This window comes from Kryptolebias marmoratus, linkage group LG1, assembly GCF_001649575.2.
Source record: "Kryptolebias marmoratus isolate JLee-2015 linkage group LG1, ASM164957v2, whole genome shotgun sequence".
NCBI lineage: Eukaryota > Metazoa > Chordata > Actinopteri > Cyprinodontiformes > Rivulidae > Kryptolebias > Kryptolebias marmoratus.
Window position 1 is genome coordinate 14,605,846 of NC_051430.1, and position 25,403 is coordinate 14,631,248.

Here is a 25,403-nt window from a genome sequence, read left to right on the forward strand (position 1 = left end):
TTATAAGAGTTAAGGTACCAACTCTCCAAAAAGAGTTAAATTAACACTTTCTGGTGTGGACCCATATAGACACTTTAAAAGTGTTGAAATCAAATCTGACAGTGTTAATCTGGGCCTCCTGGATTTGCTGTGCTCATTTTGCCAACTATTAGCTTAACCTGGAGGAAGACATCTGGCCTTTTCTCCATACTTTATGACTGATACAGCTGAGAAAATACTAATTACTGATGACTATTTGACAGAACATCACTTAAAAATGTCCAGATAATCCCTTTAAAGCCATAACAGCTGTCAAAATAGATAATTTTTCAGTGTTTTGGTTTGAACTTATTGTATCTGTGTATCTATGATAAAACTAACCACTACATTTGCATCATTCCCTACCAAATGTGTACTGTATAATTTGTAATAAATTAGCAAAATCAGCAAAGTCAGGGTTTGTTGCCAACAAGTATAGGTAATTTGTTTACATTCAAACTTTGACAAGTACATTTCGGACAGTCTCGACATTTGACAGATATGGAGTCAGTAAAATAATCCCTGAATGTAAAGAGTCAGAGGGAGACGCCAGGTGGAAAGAGAAAATGTAAAGTTATTCTTCTTCTGAAAAGAAGCAGCGACTAAAAGCTGTGAGGACGAGGGTCGACATAAGTGGAGTCATCTTAGGGGGAGGAAACTGACCGGAAGAGAGCGTTATACAGCAAAAGTTGGCACGAAGATCATATGAAATGAGCTGTGCTGAGATATTCTGAACTCTAAGAAGAGAATTTCTGTAACTAATTGTCAAATTTAGTTGTAAACAATTGTTTCGCTTTTGCAATTTTGACAAAAACCCTAAATTTGCGTTATATTAACCCCAAAACAATCATTTAATGATGTAGAAATTGTGTTAAAAGCATTAAAAATTCAAATCAAAAGCATTTTAAAAATCATGTCTTTTGACAACTATTAATGGCTTTAATTATGTTTTGAGCCTTTTATGCTAAACCTTTGAACCAAATAACATAAAAGCCTGATGTGATGCAGATTACTGACATAACTCGTCGTTTTTTTTGTTAAAGGTTCAAAACATTCAGGCCATTCCCTAAAAACACAACCAAGTATTATACAGAAGGTTTTTTTTTTGTTTTTTTTTGCATTCTGCTGCCTGGTTTTCCTGTTATTTTTGTCCATCTCAACAAGTTGCAAACTTCGATCAGTTCCTCTGATGTGTGGAAAAAGGGCTCCTCTGTTGTTGTGTCCACAGATGCAAACCAGTGAGAGAGTCCCCTCAGGTGCGGCTCAGGACTCGCTGCCTTACAGAGGCTTTTCTCAGTTTGCAATCCTCTGCGGTCGGAACGCCGTCCACCCCAGCTGGAACACTTATCTGCTGCGGGCAAAATTTCCTCGAGCGTGAGGTGGGTCACAGGGGCCAGGTGTGCAAGTTCGTCAATGAATCGAGACCTGTTCGACTGCTGCGGCCGACGGCTCTTTTGCATACGGGAATTCCATTGAAGCGGAGGCGCTGTGGAAAACCTCTCCGGGCGCCGTGTGTATATGTATATAGTCAAATCAGTTTTGTCTCGTTTTTCCACATTTAATCAGGAAAGTGAAAAGGCATCTCTTGTTGTTGGTGACAAAGCTGGTTCCAGTTCCACACACTTCACATTATTTCCTTTATAAGCGCCTGCCATCGAAAGAGATCATTTCACAAGATGTTTTCTTAAAACTTTGCCAGTAAAGTCATCTCTGTCTGACTGTTAGCAAAATATCTCGTGAACCACTGGACAGATTTTATTGAAACTCTCAGAAAGTCATCACTGGATGTACATCTCCAGCTGATTACCTATTGGAGCCAACCCAATTGAAGATGGCTCATACAAAAATGACTTTGACTCAGTTATTCCACATATATTGAGCTCAAATCTGATGTCATAGCAGAGAGTCATTCACAAAAACACACACACTATAACACCATCATTTCGCAACATAAGATGATAGTTTGAAACTCTGGTATTAAAAGCGGTGGGAGATATTCCTTCAAGGAATGCAAGGCCTTTAATTCCATAAAGCAAATGTTTCTGCTGTTTTAATATTTGTGTATTCTGCACCACTTAAAACAAAACACTGGAATATAGTGGACATGATAATCTGATAAAGAGCACAATGAACGGAGGATCATTTGTGATTTTGTTTAGTACGTAGTAGCTGATTAAAACATAGTTCAAGATGGTTCAAGTGAGAACATGTGAATAAAAAAAAAAGAAAAGAAAACACACACTCCACTTTTCAGGTTTGCTTTTACTTTTGATTCTATCCAAAGCAGCTTACAAGTGAGGAACAACAGCTAAGCTTCAAGAAACCCTGGCTTTCACGTGAAGTGCTAAATCTAAAATTAAATGACCCTACAGGTGAAGAAGAAGAGCAGAGGGAGTGCAGGTTGTGCATGTCAGAGGTCTTGGAAAAGGAGGTGCTATTTAAGGAACGAGTCGAAAAAGATACTCACAATTAGAGACTGATGCCTCCGCTCTGATAGCTTGTTCCTCCATAATGGAAAGACTTAAACTATTCAGATGGAGACTGCCTTGTGAGTGAAGATATCAGAAGGTGACACTGATCCTACGAGGAACTCCGCAATCAAGGAGCAGCAAGAATTTAATTAAATGAAATTCAATTACATTTCGGCAACCTTGGATAATTAGTAAACCTGAATAAACACACGTTGCTTTCGGGACAAATATTAAAAATCTGCTGCTACAGAAAAATAAAAAAAACAAAACATTTTTTGCCTCGTTTTAAAAATCACATTGTCCTTTCGTGTTTCCTCCCTTTTTAGTCCAAACCTTTGCTGAAGTTTCAGATGAAAACCACTAAGCTCCAGTCTGCCTTCTGTAAATGCAGCTTTATTTTACAACATTAACAGGAAAGATAAGAGCACGGATAACTTAGCAAAAATCCTTACAAAAAGGTCAATAGGTGCTTTTTAAATTCCTTAACTGCTTTCAGTGAATATAAAACAACAGCAGTCCTAAAAAAATGTAGATATTCATATAAATTGAATTCTGAGGTGGCACTCAAACCTCCAGATGATTCAAGCGTCACTCAGACTCTGTGGTTAAATTTACAGGAAAATTATCAGTCTGTGAAAGTTGAAAAGAAAATAAATAATAAGAAAGTAAATAAATGTATGAGGCGGAAAAGTACACTAAGTTGTTGACAATCACTGAACAGATGTTGCACTTAAATTCAACCTTTAATGTTATAAACTGCGGAAATTCTCCTGTGAAATAAATCTGCACTCCTTCAGCAGCAAAGTCATCATGCATATTCGATCACTCATCGTCGGTGAGGCAACTGAATTGATTATACAAATTCCTTTTAATTAAGGTAAGTTTGAATATATTAAGAAAATAATAAATGCCTTTCTCGTATCATCAGGGAAAGTGAGAAGCTGTTTTTTTCTTTTTTTTTCCTGTCTCAGCGAAGCCTATATGCTGTGCAGCGCTAAACTACAGCTGTCAGTTTTCTTAAATCATAATATTTCAACTCTCCTGACATTTGGGAGTAAAAATAAACACATTTTAAGGAAATTGAGAGGCAAAGCCCAGCTGTTTTGGCTGGATATCTCCAAGACATAGAGAGAAAGAGAGAAAGAGAGAGAGAGAGAGAGAGAGGGAAAAAATGCAGTGTATTTGGAAGTGCAGGTCTTGGCATTTCAATCTTGCAATGATGGATTCAAGTAGGTGGTTTTTGGAAGAATGCTCTCCCACTTGGCATGCTTCACAATGAGTGTGGAATTATCCTCCCCTTGCCAGTTGTTAGAAATGTGATTTCATAAGTCGAATAAGACGAGTGAACCAAGCATTACTCGAACCGACGGACGCTCGACATTTGTTCAAACGCAGCGGATTCTCTCTCTAACTGTGTGCTCGTGTGCATTGTTTTGGTTGTTTTTTTGTTTGTGGACTCGGATGCTTTGACTGCTAAGTCTGGGAGGCAAACAAAGCAAACGCAGGACAAGTTGATCAATGATCTCCCAGAGTTCATGGAGGGGGCACACACGGGTTTACCAAGGCTGGCTTAACCACCAAAGGAACAGAAACCTCCATTACCTACTCCTGCCGAGCCCACTGATGAGACACCAAACCGGGGTCAATCAAACCACCAATGAAAGATTGATCATCAGAACATCAAAGTCACTCATGTAAATCCAGCCTTTTTTTCAGACATCTGGGGTATTGATACGAAGCGTTCCCGGAGGAGAGTTGCTAGTTAGAAACCAATATTCCTCACGGGGGGTTCTCTGACCCACCCCTCTACAAAGACCTGAAAAGTAGGAATGGGGTGAAAAGTTTACCTACACCAACCCTCTGCAGACCTGCCAGGTGAGGCTCTCGAGCAGCTCTTTTAAAAGTTCAGAATGGGTTCACCGTCCAAAAAGTTACACTGAAGGACACATTCAAAACAGAGCCGTTTTCACTTCGGATGTACAAATCGAGAACCTGAAAGTAGCTCATTGTTTCCAGTTGAGGTGACAGTGGTCAATGGAAATATGATAAACAATTACACAAACAGCAAGTTCCCCTCAATGGGTACAAGATAGGCCCTGCAGCCCCTCCCCCCCGTCCTGTCACACTGTAGAGTATTTTGGTTCAAGTTCCACTGCAGCATCCGGCTGAGCTGCGGTCTCGGTTTCACCTCCCACTTCCTTTTTTTTTTTAAGCCCTGACGTGTTTCCGGCCCTGAATTAGCATCAACTCTTTCCACACTGAGTTGTGATATCGGGCCCGTCTTCCTTCTCTTGTCGGCGGCGTTCGGAAACTATTAAGAAATCCCCGGCAAAGTCGAAATCTATCTCCCGAATCCTTTGCTCCGGATCACGTGACAGAGATACGAGGCGACATCAAAACCCATCGGCTGCTGCAACACAAAGAGGAACTCTCTCTCTCTCTCTCGCTCTCTAACTCAGCGATAAGATAGAAGCTTTGGGGGTTGACTTGTGCAAGCTCTGAAGAATTTCTGCTGTTTATTGGGCCGAAACAATACAAGCGAGGAAGTATGTTGTATCATCATAGGGAGAGATTCTTCTTCTTCATCTATTTGAGGCATCGGCACGGGCATCCTTCAGTCTTTGAAATTCTGGGTGAGAAACTGCACGGTGGACACAGGCGTTCCCAAACCAAACCTTGTGATGAAGGCCTGCAAGTCCCATTTACCTGATGGAGCAGGGAGACACACAAAACCAGAGATATGTATTAGTATTTACAAATATTTTGAAGGGAGAAACTTGAGGTTTGTGTTCAGTCTGCTACAAAAAAAAAAAGAAAAGGCTCTATAAATGAGCCATATTCTGAGTGCACTCTCTGGTGCATTACGAGAGCATTTCTTCTGACCGCTCGGTCTGTGTTTAAAGGATCTGAGGCCTAACTGGGCAGCACATGGCTCCGGGATGTGAGTCACTGAGAACAGCACTGCTGAAAATAAAACATGTTGCTGTAATGATGGAGGTGGGAACGCAAGGACGTATTGGCAAGAAGAAATGATTCAATCGCCTGGACTGTTTTTTTTCTTCCCTCCCCTTTTAAACAAACACCAGACGGCCATCCGGCTGGTATGACAATATCACTTCTAAGATTTTGACAACCACTGATTCCCTGCAGTTTCCCCTCCCTTTACCAAAAAAAAAAAAAAAAGACAAATTCACAACTATCCTTCCAGGGAAAGAAAACCCTGTGTGCTTAAAACTTGCAAACTTTAACAGATTCTACAAAGAAAGACTGACTGTCTGCATCTTCATATGTTTGCGTGTTCATAAGACGTTGATACTTTGCTCTGAAATCCAGAGAATCTGTGATATTCTGGTATTTCCATGTGCGGAGTAATTGCATTAACGGCTGCTCGCGAAGAGCATCGGAAAGTAAGTCTTTTGAAAAGGAAGAAAGCCAACTAAACAGTCCAAATCTGCTGAGCGGATGGGCTCACAGTTAGGGGTCAATTCTGAATATGTCTGGATAGTAAAATCAATGCTCCTGACCTCTTACTGCGCCTGTTTTTGCCATTAGAAAGCCACATGTTTAATCCCAAAGAAATATTCTTCACTTGAACATCAGAGCCATTTACCATCAATAAAGAAACAAACCAGAAGGGATTTTTTTTTTTTTTTTTTTTTACAGTTTAGATATCTTGGCAAAATATTAAACTCAAAGGTGCCAGTTTTTATACATTATCTTTATTTACCTATTTAGCTTTTAAAAATAAATTAACCCTAAGTGGCAGTTTTATTGCTAAACCATATTTTTCGGATCACATCTTTAGCTTAAGGACTGACACCTGCATGTGACTGGGTTTGCCACGGGTTCAGGTCATGTTCTGAGCTCAGCTGGGGAGGAAGATGAATAATAACCGGGAGATGAGCAGATGAGTACCTGAATCTCCCCAGATCCTCTCTGTGAATGAAGGCTGTCTGCAGAAAGGCCACCAATAATCATGGGAGGGCAATGGAGTCAAGTGACCTGTCTGTATGATGGGGCATGGCCCCAGCAGCCCCCTCCTGCCCTTTGCTTCAGTCTCAGATAATGCACCGCCTCTGCAGATCCCCAAACTCCTCTGCATGTTCACAACAAGGTTAGTCACCCCTCAGAGGTTACAATTTAAAGAAAGCTGAAGGGTGATGCAGCAAAGAGTCGAACTTTACGAAGACATAACTGACGAATCATGTGGCAGATTTGAAAATTATGACAGTGATGCATAAACCCTCAGACACACTCTTTCCCCCCCAATTTTTTTTTTTTTTTTGCAGGAAGAACATGCCTTGCAGCAGTGTTGGGCAATATTTCCTCTAATAAGTATCAAACAGAGTCAAAATAAGCCAGTGCTTGTAAAGCTTCACACATAATCCTGTCTAAAGCTGTGCAATCATTGGGCTCAATCCAAAATGAGGCACATTCACAATCTTACGAGCTATCACACTGGCTGATACCCTGAGACTTACAAGTGACCTTAAAATAGGCCGGTGCTTGTTTGTAGTGCAGAGACACGTTTCCGCCTCTCCCATCTGCACGCTCATGGAAAGGACAGATAGTGGGGGACCTGAGGGCGATGTTAAAGTCTTCCTGCCTCTCCTTTTGTTTCCACCTTGCTTCTCCGTCTGAGTACGGCAGGAAGATCAGGACTGCTGCGAGGTGACAGAGAACTGCTACATTTAGTGGTGTGGGCGGTGTCCCTGTTAAACCTCTTAAAGTGTCTCAGAAATACTCAAAATCCAGTAATCTTTTTTCTTGCAGTAGAGTCAAAGGAGCCACATCAGGGTAAGAACCTTGGTGTGGTTCTTCATATGAGATTTAAAGCATGATTAATTCCATGATTATTTTATGATCCTAACTTTTTTTTTGTTGCTGTGAGGTCAGGGTTCAGCTGCTGTACAATAAAGACGTCTCCCTCAGAGACCCATCACCCCATTACCTGTTGAGTTGTAGTAAAATAAATTGCATTTATATATTGCTTTTCTAATCTTGTAGCCCGCCTGAAGCTCTTTTACTCTAAGAACTACATTCACCCTTTCACAAACACATCGATCAGCAGATCCGGGGACAACATGGGTCTCGTTTTCTCAACGAAGGGAAGTCAAGATCGAACTGGCAACGTTCTGATAATTTAGTTGTCTTCACCGGCAACACTGCAGGAATCATTTCAGAAGACAACAGGGAAACAAAGAGTTGAAAAAGTCAATAATTAATGTTGATGTTCAAACTGTAGAATTAGTCAAAGCCCCAATAAATGAACAAAAGTTATCACGCTGGAGAAGAAGAAAACCTGATACTTACTGAAGTTTGGTTGAAAAACAGACTTTTTATTTTAAATAGTGCATAGCACACTACTGCAATCAATTATACTCTAAAGTTCAGCTGTCCTTATGGGATGACTTCTTAACTTATTGGTTGCCTCTGTCTGCAAAATCCTGGGTCAGTCAAGAGTGAATTACAGAATACCACCCAAGGCAATAACTATAACGTAACATAAAATACTGATAATTATCAACAAGTGTGACACACCAGTTATACATGACGTCCGTCCAAGACTGACGAGTGGACGAGGACAAAACTGGTCAGGGAGGCAGCCAAGAGGCCTATGGCAACACTGAAAGAGCAGCAGGACTTTCTGGCAAACACTGATCGCTCACCGCATGTGACAACAGGCTCCTGCATTCTTTGTGTGTCTGGACTAAGGGGCAGCGTGAAAGGGCCAAATCCTTTTTGACATGAAAAAAAACAAAAAAAACCCCACATCCAAGCTCAGCTAAATTTAGCAAAAGATACATTCAGGCTTCAAAAACTGTAAAAAGCAATGTGAATCGGTCTAACTAAATCACAACATTTTGACTCTGCAGCATATGACCCAAAGAACATAGTGAGGATATTTATTGGTGGCAACATCTTCTGCTGAAACTGGGAGGCAGAATACATAGATAGGATCAATCAGAATACAAGCTAATGTTGGTGCAAAGGTGCAAGGCGTACGCTAAAAACCCATAAATTAAATACCCAAACCCCAAAGTATCGGCTTCACTCAAAGAATTATAAAACTCTGAACTGGACAGGCCAAATCCCAGACATGAACCCAATGGTAAATCTAAGAGAAGTCCTGATAAGTGCTTTCCTTTTAAAATGATCTTGACTAATCTGATGATTTCTGTACAGAAAACTGAGAATGTCTAAGAGTTAAGAAGGGCTGAGCCAGTATAATCTTAGCCTAAAACCTTTTCTTCTTCAGGTGTGTGCACACACATCCAACCTGATCTTTAAAAGTTCTGGATCATTTCCGCCCCTTTAATCAAATTTAGATTTTTGTTTTTTGTCTTTTGTTGCAAAAGTTGCAGTTTTTAACTAATTTGAAAATGTTCCTGATTTAATTATCTTTGTTAAATTTTCTGAACAGGTGTGTGGACTTCCACTGCAGTTAATGATCAGTGCCTTGTTGATCTAACTAAAACAGGAATGTCTTATTCTCATTACTATGTGATTATTGTCTTGAGTAATTACATATCAACACAAAAACTAACTTGGGATTATTAAAAAGTTGGCTTCTCTTGGTGAATTTACTGATAAATTTCTTGTTTGAGCTGTTCTTTAAGAACCGAGTTTAGCTGAATTTGATGTTTTTCTGACGCTGCACATCAAGAAGAGAACCAAATAAATCTCAAACTTGTCAAGAATGAACAAAAAACAGCAAGAAAAGAAATAATAGATGTATAAATTTAAACCAGCCATAGCTGAGGACGTCATCCTGTTCCTTTAAAGCATCCGACTCCTGGCTGAAAGTCAGGCCTGCTGTAGCAACCAAATCCTGGCTCTCTTGACTCCGCGCAGCTCTGATTAATGGTAGAGGCTGTGGGTGGGTGGTAGACATGGATCTGCCCATTACCACACTGCAACATTGCAAATGGCTTCAATTACTGTGGAGTGTGCTGAGCTGGCAGTACGGGCTCCAGGAGGCAAGATGAGCAACGCGTACGATCCGGCAGCTAAAGCCACTGTGATCCATTCTTTCACACGTGATCATCTCGCGCATCCTCTCCTTACAATTCACCACAAATAAATGAAAAAGGAAGAAGAAAACAAAAAGTGAAGCAGAGATCCAATCAATACTTTATTTTCAATGTTTCCTTCTTTTCTTTTAAGCCAATATTTCTGATCTTATTCGGCTTTTTGTGCTTTTGTTTTTCTGCAGTTTAAAAGGAGGCTGTTGGGGTCAGGAGATGGAGGGCTGGATGTGTGAACAGTGTGTGTGTGTGTGTGTGTGTGTGTGTGTGTGTGTGTGTGTGTGTGTGTATCGTGTAAACTGAAACAACACTAGACAGCCTCTCTCAAGGCCTCGGGGCTTCCCTCCCGGCATTGTAACACTGTTTCCCTTGACAAACTGACTTGTCGGCACCAAACAGTAGCAGGACATATTAAAGGCTTGCCAAGTGGCTGACAAGTATCATGAGGGTCTGAGCACCCCCCCCACCCTGGCACGGGGGCAGCCTCCAGTCAGGAACAGGCTTCCTGAGCCAGAGCAATGGGGATTCCCTATGATAACGCCCCTGTGCCCAGTGCCAAGAGCTCAGCCCCCCTGTAGATCCTTATGTAACAAACCAGCTGTCTCCATCGGTTCACTGACCCACATTCATAACCTTAACCCAGGAGGCACGGCAGACTCCCACGGTTCCTTACAACAGCTCTGCTCCACCTCTAATTGTTCGGCCTCTCTGGCCATCGCTTATTACTTAAGTGATGGTCAGAGATGAAAAGAAAAAAGACAACAGATCTGAAATAAAATTGAGTCAACGACTCCAGTGCTGGAAGTGGAAAACGATCATTAGGAGCCCTCCACCCACGGCTAAATGCTCTCCCTTCACAAATCACGTCAATTAATGTCATCGGTTATGAAAAATCCTCTCTGTGTCACACCACATGGAGGGAGGACAGATGCTAATAAGTGAACATACTTAACGGAGGAGGTGGGGAGACATGGGATTCCCTCCGAGTCTGCGTATCGTGTACAGTACCCGGGCCCTGTGAAGGCCAATGACAACACAGCAGGTACATCACTAAATATATATATATATATATATTTAAAAAAAAAGATCAAATAGACTTTCTGTCTCTAAACCGTCACTAGATTTTTATTCTCAGTGTTTACACAGCACCTATTTCCATCACCCTCTTCACAAGGACAGTTATTCTCTTCACTTACCCATCAAGTGAAACATTTGATTATCCGAGAGTGAATTTCTTAATTTGATTTCCTTTGGACAGAGTGAACAGTTTGCAGTAGAGAGGAAGGGCTACAGCAGGAGTTAAACTCATCCATTAGGTTGAGGATGGGTGGATCCACTCATTTCAATGGCTTTATTATCAGGACCAGCTATTGTACTGGAGGCAGAAAATGCTCCAATATATTCCTAGCAGCAAATAGCCTAACAATGATGAAGGTTCATCTCAGCCTTCCTAAATGTGAGTGGGATACAAAAAAAAAAAAAAAAGAGGAAAAGAAAAAGAAAACATCTCCTTTGACGTTTCTTTCTCCAAAACTTTTACCATCAAACAGACTTCAGCCTAATGTGACTGGATTGTTTGCTGACAAAGCTGTCAAAACTTCAAACAGCAGAGACTGGCAGCACCGCTTGTTCACTGCCGCCGTGCTTGAAGTCTCAAACCGCCCCGATCTCCCCTAAATCACCGGCTGTGACCCGAGTAGAACAGACAGAGAGACACGCCTCCTGTGAGGTGCCGCGTCTGAGCGCCGTTTCCCACCTTCCCACAGACTTCAGACACCGGGAAAGAAATAATAATAATAATAATCATAAAAAAAGTATAAACAAAACAAAAACTCTGCAAGACAAAAAAAGAAGAAAAAGAGGCAGACTTCTGAGAGACTCAAAACAAAGATATGGTAATGACATCAGCAGTAATTAATGTTCGAACGGCGCTGTCTGTTCATGTGCGCTGACAGGGCTGACTGGGGATTTCAGGTTTGACGGAGGTTAAAAGCACTGGGCTCGTGCAGGTGTGCGTGGGAGCCTGTAATGCTTGACCCTTACAGACCGCAGACTCCCTCACTAACCTCATTAACATCTTCCTTCTGAAGTTCAATCACTCGGACAAAAGAGATCTACCGTAAAACAGCTCCAAATGTTGCAACGAAACCTTAAATCAAAACTACATTTACAGACAGAGCAAAGCCTCTGATGCATATGCCTGAACTTTTTTTGTTTTTGCTGTTGTTGTTTTAATTAGAATAAAATACTTGGTTTAGATGCCTCGCTGTGATCTTCCTAATGGTGATTCAACTACAAAACGCTGCCAGCTGTGTTTGCTTCGAGATATAATTTGGACGGCGCGGCAGAGGACAGGAGCGTCGCAAACTTAAGCTGCGGGATGAGCGGCGTGATTACCACGAGACTTCTCCTGATCGGTGAGTGACACCGACGTGCCGGGAGGCTGCTCAAACAACATGAACTGGTAGCGGTGGAAACCAGTCTTCGGAGGCGGCATCGGTGGATGGTAATCTGCCGAGAAAAAACAAAGAAGCGCAGTCAGGAGAGCTGGGAGAGGTGAACAATAGAGGAACGCAGCAAATGCAAGAACTTTGTGTGTCGTTATATCAAAAGGAGAATCAATAAAAAAAAGGCCTGACATGTATCTGGATTTCCACTAACAGCAACTCATAAGACTAACTGTGAATCGTGAGCAATTCTTTTGTCACTCCAGTGTGGCTAATTTAGGCAGGCTAATACATTTGTATAAATTATCATTGGTTTAAATAATCTTTCAATCAAGTGTGATCACGTGCGCGTGTAAGTGTTGTATTTATCACCCCACTTTACACACATGAGTAGACAATAATTTTGATGAAGGAAACTGTAAGAAAGGTCAATTAAAGATAAATTACGCTGTGCGAGTGGTAATTAAACAAACCTATTTCAATTTATGACAATGACATTGAAATTTTCAACATTCACAAAAGCTGCAAGTGGAATAACGAGGACTTATTTTCACATAATTGATCACAGGAAGCAGGATACACAGAAATGTATGCCACAAGAAATATCACAGTACACTCAGTTTTAACTATTGGAGATGTAAAAGTTTTAATAAATACAGAAACTGAGTTGGAAAGTCATACTGAAAACCATTCTTACCGGTGAGAGTTTTTCCTTGAATATTCCCCTTCTTGAGTGCATTGTCCTGTTCAATCAGATACAGAGTTAATCAGACAAAATATGTAAAAAAGAGAACAAGATAAGACCTGACATTTAGGTGATGACCAAGGACTGAAAGTGTTCGTTGGAAGTGATTTAAAAATCCAACCTTACACGTTGCTCCACTACAAGCTCGTATCATGATTGTTGGTTAAAATAAGTCAAAGGTAAACACATGGGAGATATTATTTTATTAATATATAAAGACAAAGAAAAAAACATTCCCAGACACAAGTCAGTTCTTAGTCAAATTAAACCACCAAGAGGATTTCCAATTTCCCATATTATAATTGTATATTAACTTCCTGTTGCCTAGAAACAGACATCATGTCATTGGATATGAAGCGCAGGTATTTTTCATAAGCTTTTTTTTCTTTTTTCTTTTCCTCTCCTTTTTTTTTTATTTGTATAATTTTAATGTTGAACTCCCTCATCCTCAGTAAGCACACAGTCAGGCACTTCACACACTGCAAATTACACACAGGCATGTGTCTTTAATAAACTCGGTTATTTACAACAAGATGGCTGCATCCTTGAGTGGGAGGGAAAGGGACTAAATATGTTGTCTGTGAAATGGCCCAAAACCCACTTGAAGTAAGACTGGAAGTCCCCCATCGCAAACAAGGAGTATGTGGTCTCTCAGCACCTATTTGTGTCCTTTTTTTTTTCTCTGCGCACAGGCTCCCCCCACAGGGTGACAGAGGTACTGCGTTATTAGACAGCAAACTAAGACAAAAGGCACGCAGGAGGAAGAGTTTTGTTTTTACTTCTCTGTTATCTTTCAGGCTTTCCCTGAAGACTGAGTGAAAAAGACTTCACAGTGTAGAAGGACAGATTATAATATAAAATGCAACAATGTCCTTCTCTCCTTGGGAATAGAGCAGTAATTCTGGCATTTAAATTTGTGTTTAAAAATAATAAACAACATCAGCAGCTATAAAGACATTGTAATCCCTCTGTTTTAGTTACTTAGTAAATACAGTTACCCATACCTACTTACATGAAGAAAATAGACAGATATTTACCTTGATTTTCAGTCATATGCATATGCATGAGTACAAAAAAGGCCAACAGGCTGTCTGTTATTTTTAATTTTTTGTGTAAATGTCTGATCTAACCTGTCATGACACATACAACTGTTTGGATCAAGATAAATAAAGAAGCACTAGTTCATGCTTCTAAAACTCTACTGTCATAAACACATATGGCAGAGCTGAGAATGAAGGATTTCTAAGGATTTCTGACTTGAGTGCAGCATATGTTCTTTATTGTGCGTCATCTTATCTATAATCCCCTAACTGCTGTTAAGGATGTTTCGCAGAAAGTATTATGTGTCTACACTGACTGATACAATTCAGAGGATTAGCTTCATCTGCGAGCATCTTCATCCACAGATCAGTGTGAAAAATAGCTTTATTTAGAAATAGCAAGAGTCCTGCAGCCCGCAGGATCCAAACGCATCGCCATAGCAACAGGTAGTCAACATTTGAGCAGGCAACATTTTTCCCACATCTTAATGCTCGCTTCTCGCTCGTTTTCCTCGGCGCCCCATGCCCTTTTATTTTCAGTATAGAAAATAAAAGTTTAAACAACAGCAACATTAAAATTCTGCTAAATTAGAACGTGCACGATGACAGTGAGCAGCTTTAACATATCACTGCTGATTCTAATTATCACAAGGCACAAAAAAATAAAATTTTATATATATATATATATATATATATATATATATATATATATATATATATATATATATATAAAGGTTGCGTGCTAAGAGGTTTAAATCCATTCCAGGCCAGGGATGATTTAGCACTTTTGACAGGGCGGGGCAGTATTGGGATGACTTTTTGTGCTCACTGGGGAGAGATGGACTCACACTAATCTACAGGAGCTTTCTGAGGTGGGAGGTCTTCCTGTGGGACCAGAGGAGGTGCGATGCAGAGTTTAAAAAGTTCTGTCAAATATCTGATTGACATCAACTTACTTTCTTGACTTTCTTTTCCATTAACAAAAGCTAGACTTTACAACAACTTGTGTAGCATTTTCTTTTTGTCGCATTTTCTTTAAATATTAATACGCCTAAAAAGGTTAAAGGTTTGATTAAACAATGACACAAATAACTACTATAAAACTAACTTTTATAACAGTTTGGCCTCATTAGAGTCATTAAAAAATAATGAAGAGTAAGTTTTAATGAACTCCACCCACCCATTATGATCATTTATTTCACTAATTGCAATCAAACATCCCATTAAAATCTAGTTACTCTTCTTGTAATCCCAGATTACCTTCAGGAGAATGATTTAAATAACTCCTCACTGGACTGTGTGAAATTTACAGTATGTTTGTTCAGAAAACAACAACAACATATACCAACCTAGCAATGAAATGTTTTAGAAAATTTAAATAATTGAAATTAATTTAGAAATAAATTTATCTTGACTAAAAATACAGCTGAAGTACACAGAAAATACAGAAAATCATATTAAAAATACACTTTATGAAGAAATTATCATATTTTTTCATTATATTTCTCATTATACTATAATACTGAAAACAAACAAAAAGACAACAACTAAAAGAAAATGGAAATATTTTGTTTTTTCTGCAACTTTGGATTCAAATGTGTGTTCAATTTGGTATATTTGTGCACAATAAGCTAAAGTGCAATGACAAACATACTTCACACCGCATTACAGGGCCATTTTTTGCAAACTAGCACAGCACATTTTTAAAACACTTTGGTAAAACTTCCAAAAACGAAATCAAATACTACACAACAGGACCTTATTTACACACTGGTCCAAAATAAGACTGAGGCTGATGAATCTGTGAGGCACAAATGATAATATTAACAGAAAGTTTAGGTTTTTGATACAGGAAAACACTGTAGTGTTGGGATTTTAATGTTAATTGTAGCGCAGAGTTCAAGAGTCAATAACTGCTTCATATAAATATTGCCAAGCTCCATTTGAACTGAAATATTGTTATGCATAAACAATGTTTCAGTCATTTGTTTTATTTAAAGTATCAAATACTCCTTTAACCTTTTCTAATTCACAACCTACTGCAGCTAAACTGTCAAGTTTAGAATCACAACCTATGGATTTTTAAAGTGCCCAAATGCAGTTTAAATGATAATAATCTTATAAAGATTACAAACCCACACAATGAAACCTTTACTGTCAGAGCAAAGCAGAGCGATGTACTGGGTCATCACATCCCTGTGTGTGTCCATTACAGCTAATAATTAGGTATTTTGAATTTTCCATATTTTATAACGTGAATAAAATACCTTGACATTGCTGTACTGTATCATCTAAATATTAGTGTGATGCTGTAAAGCCAAACACAAGTCTACGATCCTGGGCTAAAAACATTTGTGGTTTTTTTTTCGTTTTTGCGGTTTTTAGGTCAGTTTTAGACTCGAGATTGTTCATCTAAACAAGTAAGACGCACATAGCTTTACTGGTCACACGTTATTAAGTGCCGCTTTAACACTTTCTTCATGAAACCATTTCTTTCACATGCAAATGAGAGAAAAAAAACCCTGTGAATAATTTACACAGTATAAGGTAATATACCAAATATTTTGTTTTCTAATCACATGTTCTTAAGTATTATATTGTATTATATTATTATTATATTATAGGAACGGCCTTTTCTTGTAGCCGTCAATGTTTTAACACACTGACCAGAGCAAGGGAGACATGAATTGACAGAAATTTAAAGTGAAAGCATTGATTTTATTTTCGAAAAAGTATAAAAGTTTAGGTTTTGCAATAAGAGACAATATATAAACCAACAGAAATCTACTTGGTATAAAATGATAGACCCTTAAGCAACAGTAAACACCAAACAGAAGCAGGAGAGAAATGAACTGGGTAGACTCCAGCTTCAATTTTTCCTGAAGTTTTTCATGGGCTGTTAATTCAGACTCACATATCAAATATGGAAATATTTCGAGTCAACAGTATTAAAATATCTAAAGGAGATTAATTTTGTGGTGGCTGACCTAACTAACAACAAGATTTCCAAAAAAATTTCCAACTTGACATATGGCAAACCATTCATTAAGTTATTTATTTTAAACTGTTCGTGAAATCATTATTATGGACACAGTGAATAAGCATATCATCTTTTAGCACGTTACGACAGGAAGCATGAACATTTGGAAACGATCTTTAAAAAAAGAGAGTTTTTGCGAACTGCTGTGCAGCTGACCTGGACCTCTGATCTGCCAGAGAAGAAAAATAATGAACACCAAGTACCAAAAGATTCATGGATTCAAGTGAGCGATACAAATATAGATTAAAAGTATGGTCCGAGGCTTATTTTAAAGAGTCTTGGTTCCGTGCAGTGTAGGTGCAACCTCTTCAGAAACCACCACATCTAGCTTGTGTATCCTGCTGTGGTGTTACGCACATTTCTTTTTCTCTGTTTTTCATTGTGGCATAACTTGCTTTCAGGTTTTACTGACTATTTTGCACTCTGACTCAAACAAAGGCAGAAAGATCCCAAACAACCTACACAATATGAGCAATAAATAACCTTGAAAAAAGGCTATGTGGCAAAACTTTATCTGTATGTCATGTAATAGACAGACACAGCAAAGCAACAATATTCCGAGCAGCGAACCCTGCCTTCCAGCTTCATAGGAACATCTGAACAAACTGGTGTCAGTATCAGATGCATAATGACGCAGAATTAGTTTAAAACTGATTGAAGTGTCAACATCATCAGGAAACTTTAATAAACAGATGAGACGCAGAAGCATAACCAGCCGATGTGCAAGTAACTAACATCTAAAAAGCATCACCAAAATAAAGTTGCTCACTGCATGAAGGTAAACCTAATATTTTCCGTGAACGAGTAACGTCTCTCACTTTTTCGAGCAGCGGATGAGCGATGTGTTTGTATAATTTTCGAAACATGAATTCCATGAGGAATCCTCTGACACGAGCCAGTAGGTAGGAGTCCACAAAGAGGTGGTGGGTGGGTGCAGGGGTGCGATTTCAGCAGGAATACCCACTTGCCCAAGAACCCTTCTCCTTCTTTGTGTGGGTGAGTGCTTCCCTTTGTCAGCAAGAGTTACTCATGCACCTCCTTGAATATCCACCACTCCCCCCTCCCTTGCCTACCCTGTAAACCCACACCTACGACAATCAGCACCCACGTTCTTCTAACGCAGCTCCGAGAGCATCATTCTCCCTTTTACTTGCAGTCAGGCTAACAGACGGGGAGAGAGAGCATGACAGATGGTGTTCACAGCTCTATTTCTGAGGCTGGACTTGTACCGCCACAGCCACCCCCCCCCCCACCCCCGTCGCATATTACACTCAAGCCAAGTGCTTATGACTACCTCCTCATCTTCCTCACAGTAATCAGCCCATTCATTTGCAGGGTTATTGTGAATTAAAAGTGCGTGTGCGTGTGTGTAGGTCGCAAGGAACCTCAGGGCTCGCAGGTTAAACACAGACAGTGACAGAGAGGAACTGTGCGACTCGATGAAGAGGGAAACACAATTTCTGTTTGTTATAGCTCTACCGGGGTAGCGTGCCAGCCATAGCAAACCGAAGATGCAACTTTTAATAAATTAGAAACACTTAACTGAGTCGTGACTGATGTTCTTCTTTTCATGTGTCCAAAAATGACAAAGTCAACCTTCAACTAGTATGACTTTCCCTTTCATCGTAGCAGCCTCACATTTTGATGTCTACACACCCGCACAGGTTTTGACTGCCTTTTGCAGAGTTGTGATACTATGAAATAGTTTTTAGCAGCACAGTAGATATTTTTTGACATCTGTGCAGGTGTTTATTGTAGGTGTAAGTTGGAATTTGTGAAGTTTGTCACCCTATGCAGCAAAGCTGTGATGGCGAGTCTGGCAACTTTGGATGCAACACAACGACTATTGTTACTTAAAGACTTGTGAGTCTATCTGCCTTTGTTTGTGAGTTTGTGTATGTGTGTGTAAGTGTCATCATGGCAGGCAAAGGTCCTAAAGACACCTACTGTAGCGGGAATAATCACAAAGGTAGTTTATAATTCTTCAGCAGGCGGGTATACGTATTCAGATATAATGAAACGTCACAGCTGTCATCTAATGTTAAAATGATAATTGGATTTAGGAACAGGCGTGGTCCATCGTCTGAACCAGTGGTTCCCATTTTTGATTTCCAGGGCCCACTGTCCTGCTTGTTTTAGATGTTTCCCTGCTCCAGCACACCTGAGGAGAACCAGGCTTTGGGTCATTGGGTCAGTCATCCAGCAGTGGGATCCCACTGCAAGCTGTTTTAAACACGAGGCCTCACCAACTTAGACTGCGTCCTTTTAGTGTTTTCATGAAACTGGTTAAATATGGTGTAGTTTCGGCTCCAAGAATGTTTATGTTGCTTTGATGGAAAGGGATTTGGAAATAGTGATAGAACTACAAACTTGGGCCATATGGAGCCATATTTATGTCCACACAGCTGCAAGTACTTCGGTGAAGGCTCATGTTATCGGCACATGTAGCAATGCTTTGCTAAGTCGACAGACTGCCAACAGTTGTTGTTGCTGAGTAATATATGCAGTATATACATTACACAACATTGCACTTCACTTCAGGAGTGTGCAATCCTTGCTCAACCTGTTCAGATACAAGTTTGCAAACGCTCACAGCCAATACTATACTGTTCTCATGAATAACATGAAAGTGATAATCTAACCTTTGTGGTAACACTGTCACGTTAAATACTGTCAGCGAGACCACCGATCTATGGTTGTATGTTTGTGCTCTGACAGAAAGTTTTTGTTGGGAAAAAAAACTGTGAGCCCCTCTTATGCACTAAAACAACGTTATTAAAAATAGTTCATTTTGGTAGACAGGTTTGTGGGCACTACAGCTTCAGGCTTTTATTGCTGAGTGGCTCTCAAAGATCTCAGAAGAGCTAATCAGTTATTTTAAGGTTAACATGAGTGTAGTAGAATTTGCATAACACTTTGCATTTCTGACAAATAGAGAAAGTCTAAACATTTATAACAAAAGCCACCTAAACACCATCAAGTGGCAAAGCTGATTATGTTGTATTATAGACAAGAGATCCAAAGTCAGCAAGAAGAATACCAACAAGAGACTGCAAGATGTATAACGGTCTTCTTTTAGTTAGAAGACTAGGATTAAAGTCTCTGCCACATGTTGAAGAGACATTCATCAAAATGCTGAACAGCCACCCCTCCAAATAAATACCTTAATACCTGTTGTGTAATTTTCTCTGAAATGAAGCCGGCACCACAGAACCATAGGAGGTGTGGAGTATAACTCAGCAGCATTGACGTGGAGCCCTACACATAAACTGTCTAACGGATATCTCGCATTCTAAATCCTGCAAACAGCTGGTCTCACAGACTGTTTGTTATCACTACATCACACTCTTGAGCCACCATGCAAGTTTATCCTTCTGCATATCAACCATTTCAGCCCTGTGACTACCTTCCTTGGTGGCTCAGAGGCGTAACAACAGCGGGCTGACTTCAACCCCCCATGCTGCCTTGGACGTTATATAAATCACAGCAGCAGGAAGTCTCAGTTCTGATTCAAAAGTGTTTAATGAATGGGACTTAAGACTTCCTGATCCAATGCAGACTTTGCTGATCCATCCTTAGTCATAAAGCACTTGGCAGCAAAAGTGACTGCAAAAACTGTGATGAAGTTTTGGTTGTTTTTGGACACTTCTTCATCAAGCAATTTCTTTTTAAATTTGACTTACAGGTGCAGCTTGGTAACTCAAAACTGTCCCTAGGGGCGAATGAGAGCGTGAATGGTTGTCTGTCTCATGTGTCTCTATGTATCCCTGTGATGGGCTTGCGACCATCACTCCACAGAAAAGTGGGTAAAGAAAATGAATGGAAGAATAAATTATCTTTTTAAACTTTTGGCCATATACTCATCTAATCTACATTTCTTAAATGTTTTTAAGAAATCATTAGATCTCAACATGATAACAATGTAAACTTCTTTAGCAGAGAGGACACTAGGTAAGATATCGTACCATTGAGGATGTTGAAAGATATTTTTACTGATGATCAACTGGGCAGGGTGAAAATCAGTGTGGGAGTCACCCTTGATCTGCTTCAGTGGATCAACAAATTAACCCACTTAACAATGACCTGCTGGACTAATGGCTTAAGAAAAGAAACTCATTTGGCTTTGATAATGAACCTGAGTTGGAAACATAAACAGTCCAGTTATTAACTCTCCAGCCAACTCCAGCCATCACCTGACACACTGTGATAAACTAAACCTACACTCATTTGGTCTACTCATTAGTAAAGAAGGGCCTATTACTCAAATCAGTGACTTTAGAAACTTGCTTCCCAGACTCATTATCTCACCCGTCTATTCAGCCTAATTTATATTCACCTTCACAAAGTGGTTGTGTTGCGTTGGTCACTTGGTCACGGCTCAAACTAAGAGCGATCTGCTAAACTAATTTTATCAAACTTCTTCCTTTGCAGTTTATGCGAGTGTGTACAGGAGCATGGGTGCTGATGAGTCTGTACTTTAGTACCATCGAGGGAAGCCCAAGCCTGAGTTCCCAAGGTAACAGTCAGTTTGAGTGGGGGCTGGCTGACTCATTTGAAGGGAATCCTGGAACCTGAACAACGCTGCCCACTCGCCCCACCCCCAGCTTCATCAGCACAACAAGGAAACAAGGCGCTGACATGTCCCCATGTAGGGCTTCCCACTGACGGGGGTGGCAGTGGAAAATCCCTGCCTGAGCGTGCATACAACTCGCATCAGAGAACACACACACAGCCACGAGGCCTCTTCCCTGGATACAGTGGTTTCTGCCGGCAAGGCAAAAAAAAAAAAAAAAAAATCCTTGGAGATTAATAAATAGATACATGATCACAAAGCGGTTCGCCAACAAATACACACAAGCACATTCTGTATTTTGGCTATACAAGGTGTGAGGGAAATCTGAGGGGGCAGCATGGGAAGTTTGGGCTAATTAAACTGACAATGGCACAGAATTAAAGTAATATGAGGTGGCAACATTGACACATAATAAATGAGTATCAATATCTTGTGATGTAGAAGCAGTAAGGAGGGAGAGGAGGACGCGGGAAGAGTAGGTGGACAAGAGAACGAACTCTGTCTTCTCAATTAATCCAATTATTAAGAAATTAAAGGAGATCAACAGGCGTGTAATTGACCTCCTAATTGTTTCAAGGTGAGTCTATCCTCTTGACTTTGGATGAACGGTGGCCCTGGGTGAAGTTGGATAGAAAAAAAATTGGGCGCAGGATCCTTTAATTTACAATAAATAATTAGGAACAGCAAGTTTAAACACAGCAGTAACTTGATACTCTTGAGAAAAAGTATTTTAAACACATTAAACCACATATACATTATTTATACAGAACAAAAGTAATGTCTCTTTCAAATAAATTAGAGACTTTGTCTTTTGAGCTTTGTGAAAACAATGAATTTTGACCATCAAACAAAAACTGCACACATTCAGTCAACTAATCTGCTGCTTAGTGCAGTCATTTGATTTGCTTCTGTCCAGTTACATCTGCTGATAACTATAGTTCATTCAGTGTCTTTAGTCATTAACAACTGAGAGCTGGTACAAAGGGATTTAAGAGGCAGCATTACTGTTTTGAATCGCTGGATGTTTAATTCTTCTATTATAATTGAGGCAGCAGCGAGACAGAGGTTATAGTAACTGCTGGAAACCTGTCCCACTTCACAGAAAGGTTAATGAACCTTACAAGTCCTATGGGAGATGGAGTATGCTGTTAATTTGACAAACGTGGGAAATAAATGCTTTTATGCTTTTATTGACGGTGACCAATAGCGGCCTTTGCTGGAATGAAAGGTTTTAGTCTTTTAGGTGCTTTGCTTAGAGGCAAAACAATAATGTGGAATGCATTTGTTGGAAGAAACTAAGTACATAATTGTTTGAATAGCAATTTCAGGCCAAAAAGCATCTTCATTATTAATTCCTACTTTTGGGGAACATATACTGTGCAGAAATGCACAGTTGCTTGATTTATGTTATGAAACAAATGCCTTTATTCTGAATACATTTAGGATTTTTAAAAAGCTGTATTTTAAAATCTACATATTTCCACAATCCATTTTGTGCATCATTGTTCTGGATTTAATTTTAACAGGGCACGAAGGGTATAACAAGCTGTCAGCTGGAGCGAAAACATAAAACTTTGTCAGCGGTTTCCTGAATTAGTCCGAGTTGGAAGGGTTCATCATACAAAACATGGCAGTAATGCATCTGATCAGGGTTTTAGATGATCACGTTCTGTACATAATTAAGAGATTAATTGATTGATTGATTAATCCTTCATCGACAAGTCTGACAGAGGCAGTGATCTGGATTTACAGACTTTCACAGTAGGTAAAATCTATCCAATAGGAGCATATTTATACACACATTGCAGTTTTTTTTCGCAGCTGTAAACGTTTAGAGAACTTAACAGTATACAGTATACCACAGTCAAAAAAATACATTTGCAGTTTCCATTTAGACAGCTGTGTCAATAAGGAAACTGTTTAATTTTGTCCTGATTATTGTGGGAATTATTCTGAGTTGATATGTTTCTTTACTTAAAATAACTGGACTAGAAAGGATGGTCAGAATAACTGTTTACCCAAACAAAGACAGCAGACATAAGAGTTTTTTAAAAATATTCATTAAAGTCAAGGTATTTTGTGTTTAGTATTACTGCTTACTGTTAAATAGTTGTACTTTATGAGATGCAAAAAGGCAAAATATTATTAGTGTAACAGGTAAAGTATAGCAACAAAAGTTGAGCCTGTAGCCCTGTTGTATACTACATCTAATAAAACTAATGAAACTGCAACATACTATGTTAATATAAAGCTTCCCATGTTTTAAATTTAGTCATATATGATTTTTTTTATGCTACTTAAATATTACACCAGTGATTTTAAGGTAACTAAAATAAGATCAGAAAAACTGATGATGTTCAGTTTGAGGGTAAAACTGTTTAAAATAGAATAATAATAATAAAAAAAACAGACAACCCCAAACATGTTTTTGCTTTATATGACAAGATCACTCAGGTAAATGTCCTGACAAGCATATTGAACAAATGCCTGTGATGTCTATTCCAGAAGAAGACAATGTCAGTGTTTCAGCAGATGTAACACCTACAATCAGCACAGTGTCTTAAAAACATTGATTTCATCCTTTAGTTTTGTGCAGTTTTTTTTTGCAGAAAAAGACTAGCCTTGCAGTCCACCACTCCAACATATCTTTGTGTAACCACAGCTGCTTTCGCTGGTCTTTGATAACCCCTTTTCTGCCGAACAATCTCACCCTCACTTTCTCCCAGCTACACTATGGGCACTGTTTCCCATGCCTGTGCGCACACTGCTTGCCACAGGAACACACATGAATCCATGCTCCACAATCCCTCTTAACCTCTGACCTTGGCTTATTGTTACCTGTGAGCAGCGCTGTGGCAAACATGTTGTATAAGTACACTGCACAGCCCTGCAAGCTGTTTGTGCTCTGCGAGTATGGAAGGCAGGGGAGGAGGGAAGGAAGAGAGGGAGCTATTTAATCCCCCCCAAAGGAACTCCCCTCTCAACCCGTATCGTGAACTCGCAGGCAAATCGCATAGCTGGAAGGCACACCACACACACACACTGCTGTCTTTTTAATTTCATCAGCTGAAAGAAATCTATACAGTGCTTTGGAATCTGACTGAGCTGCGCAGAGAAGTGAACTATACAGCACCCTGGAATGTAAACAAGTTTCTCACAAAGTGTAGCATAAAAATACCACATTGTAACAAACCTCTTGGCTATGATAATGGTCAATAGTACAGATCAGAGGTCTGTTTTTTTCTTTTTTTGGTTGTTAGTCCGACAGCATATCAATAAGCACAAGTTGAACAAACCCAGAGAATAATTCAGCGGAAAAGGGCCAATCATACTTTTAATTATTCATGTAATATATGGACAAAATATTGGCTTTTACTGAATGGTTTGTGTTTTTTTAAAGAAAGGTTTCCAGCTGCCTGTGATAGTTAGAAATGCTGTCATTACAGCACTTACAGTCAGATGTTTGGTTGAGAACAAACATGGGCTGTAATCTGCAAAAGCAACCTCATCTATTGTTCGGCCTTATTTATTGTCACACCCGTGAAGCATTTATGCAAACAGGCACATTATTTAATATCCATAAATAAGGTCCATAAGGTTTTAGATGCATTTCTTTTTTCGCTTACTTTTACAGTTAAGCATTACTTTTAAAATGCAATCATAATCAGTACTTGGAGTTAGACAGGCCACCATGATATCTGCCAACTTTGCATTCATAGTTGTCACACTTAATTATCATGCCAAAATACAAGAAAATATGTTGGCTTCAGGAGGTCTTTTGTCAAGTCTTTGTTTTTGTGTACAATTAACTGGCAAGCATGCTATATACTTAAGTGAGGGCTATTTTAGGTGAGCATAATTGTTAGGGAGTTGTTTTTATCAGCATGCCTCAATCCCCCTTCACCGTGCCATATCAGGAGACACCCCTAAGAGGAAGCGTTTTCCAAAGCTGCAGCCCCAACAACCCCCCACTAGTCATGACATTTGTTCATTTACCCGCCCCTCTCTACCCCATTCTAGCTTGCATGCCCCCCCCCCCCC

General features: G+C 39.6%; 1 protein-coding gene across 2 annotated transcripts in view; it reads right to left on the reverse strand.

The window, feature by feature from the left end:
* Positions 1-2,726: 2,726 nt before the first annotated feature.
* Positions 2,727-25,403, reverse strand: part of LOC108236474 (phosphatidylethanolamine-binding protein 4) — a 51,666-nt gene continuing 28,989 nt past the window's right edge. For both annotated transcript variants that reach the window (XM_017417139.3, XM_017417138.3), the window contains 3 exons: positions 12,662-12,707; positions 11,915-12,028; positions 2,727-5,195 (listed from right to left, as the gene is read on the reverse strand). In XM_017417139.3, coding sequence (XP_017272628.1) covers positions 5,104-5,195; positions 11,915-12,028; positions 12,662-12,707 — 252 coding nt within the window. In that variant the 3' untranslated portion in view covers positions 2,727-5,103. The remainder of the gene's footprint in view (positions 5,196-11,914; positions 12,029-12,661; positions 12,708-25,403) is intronic.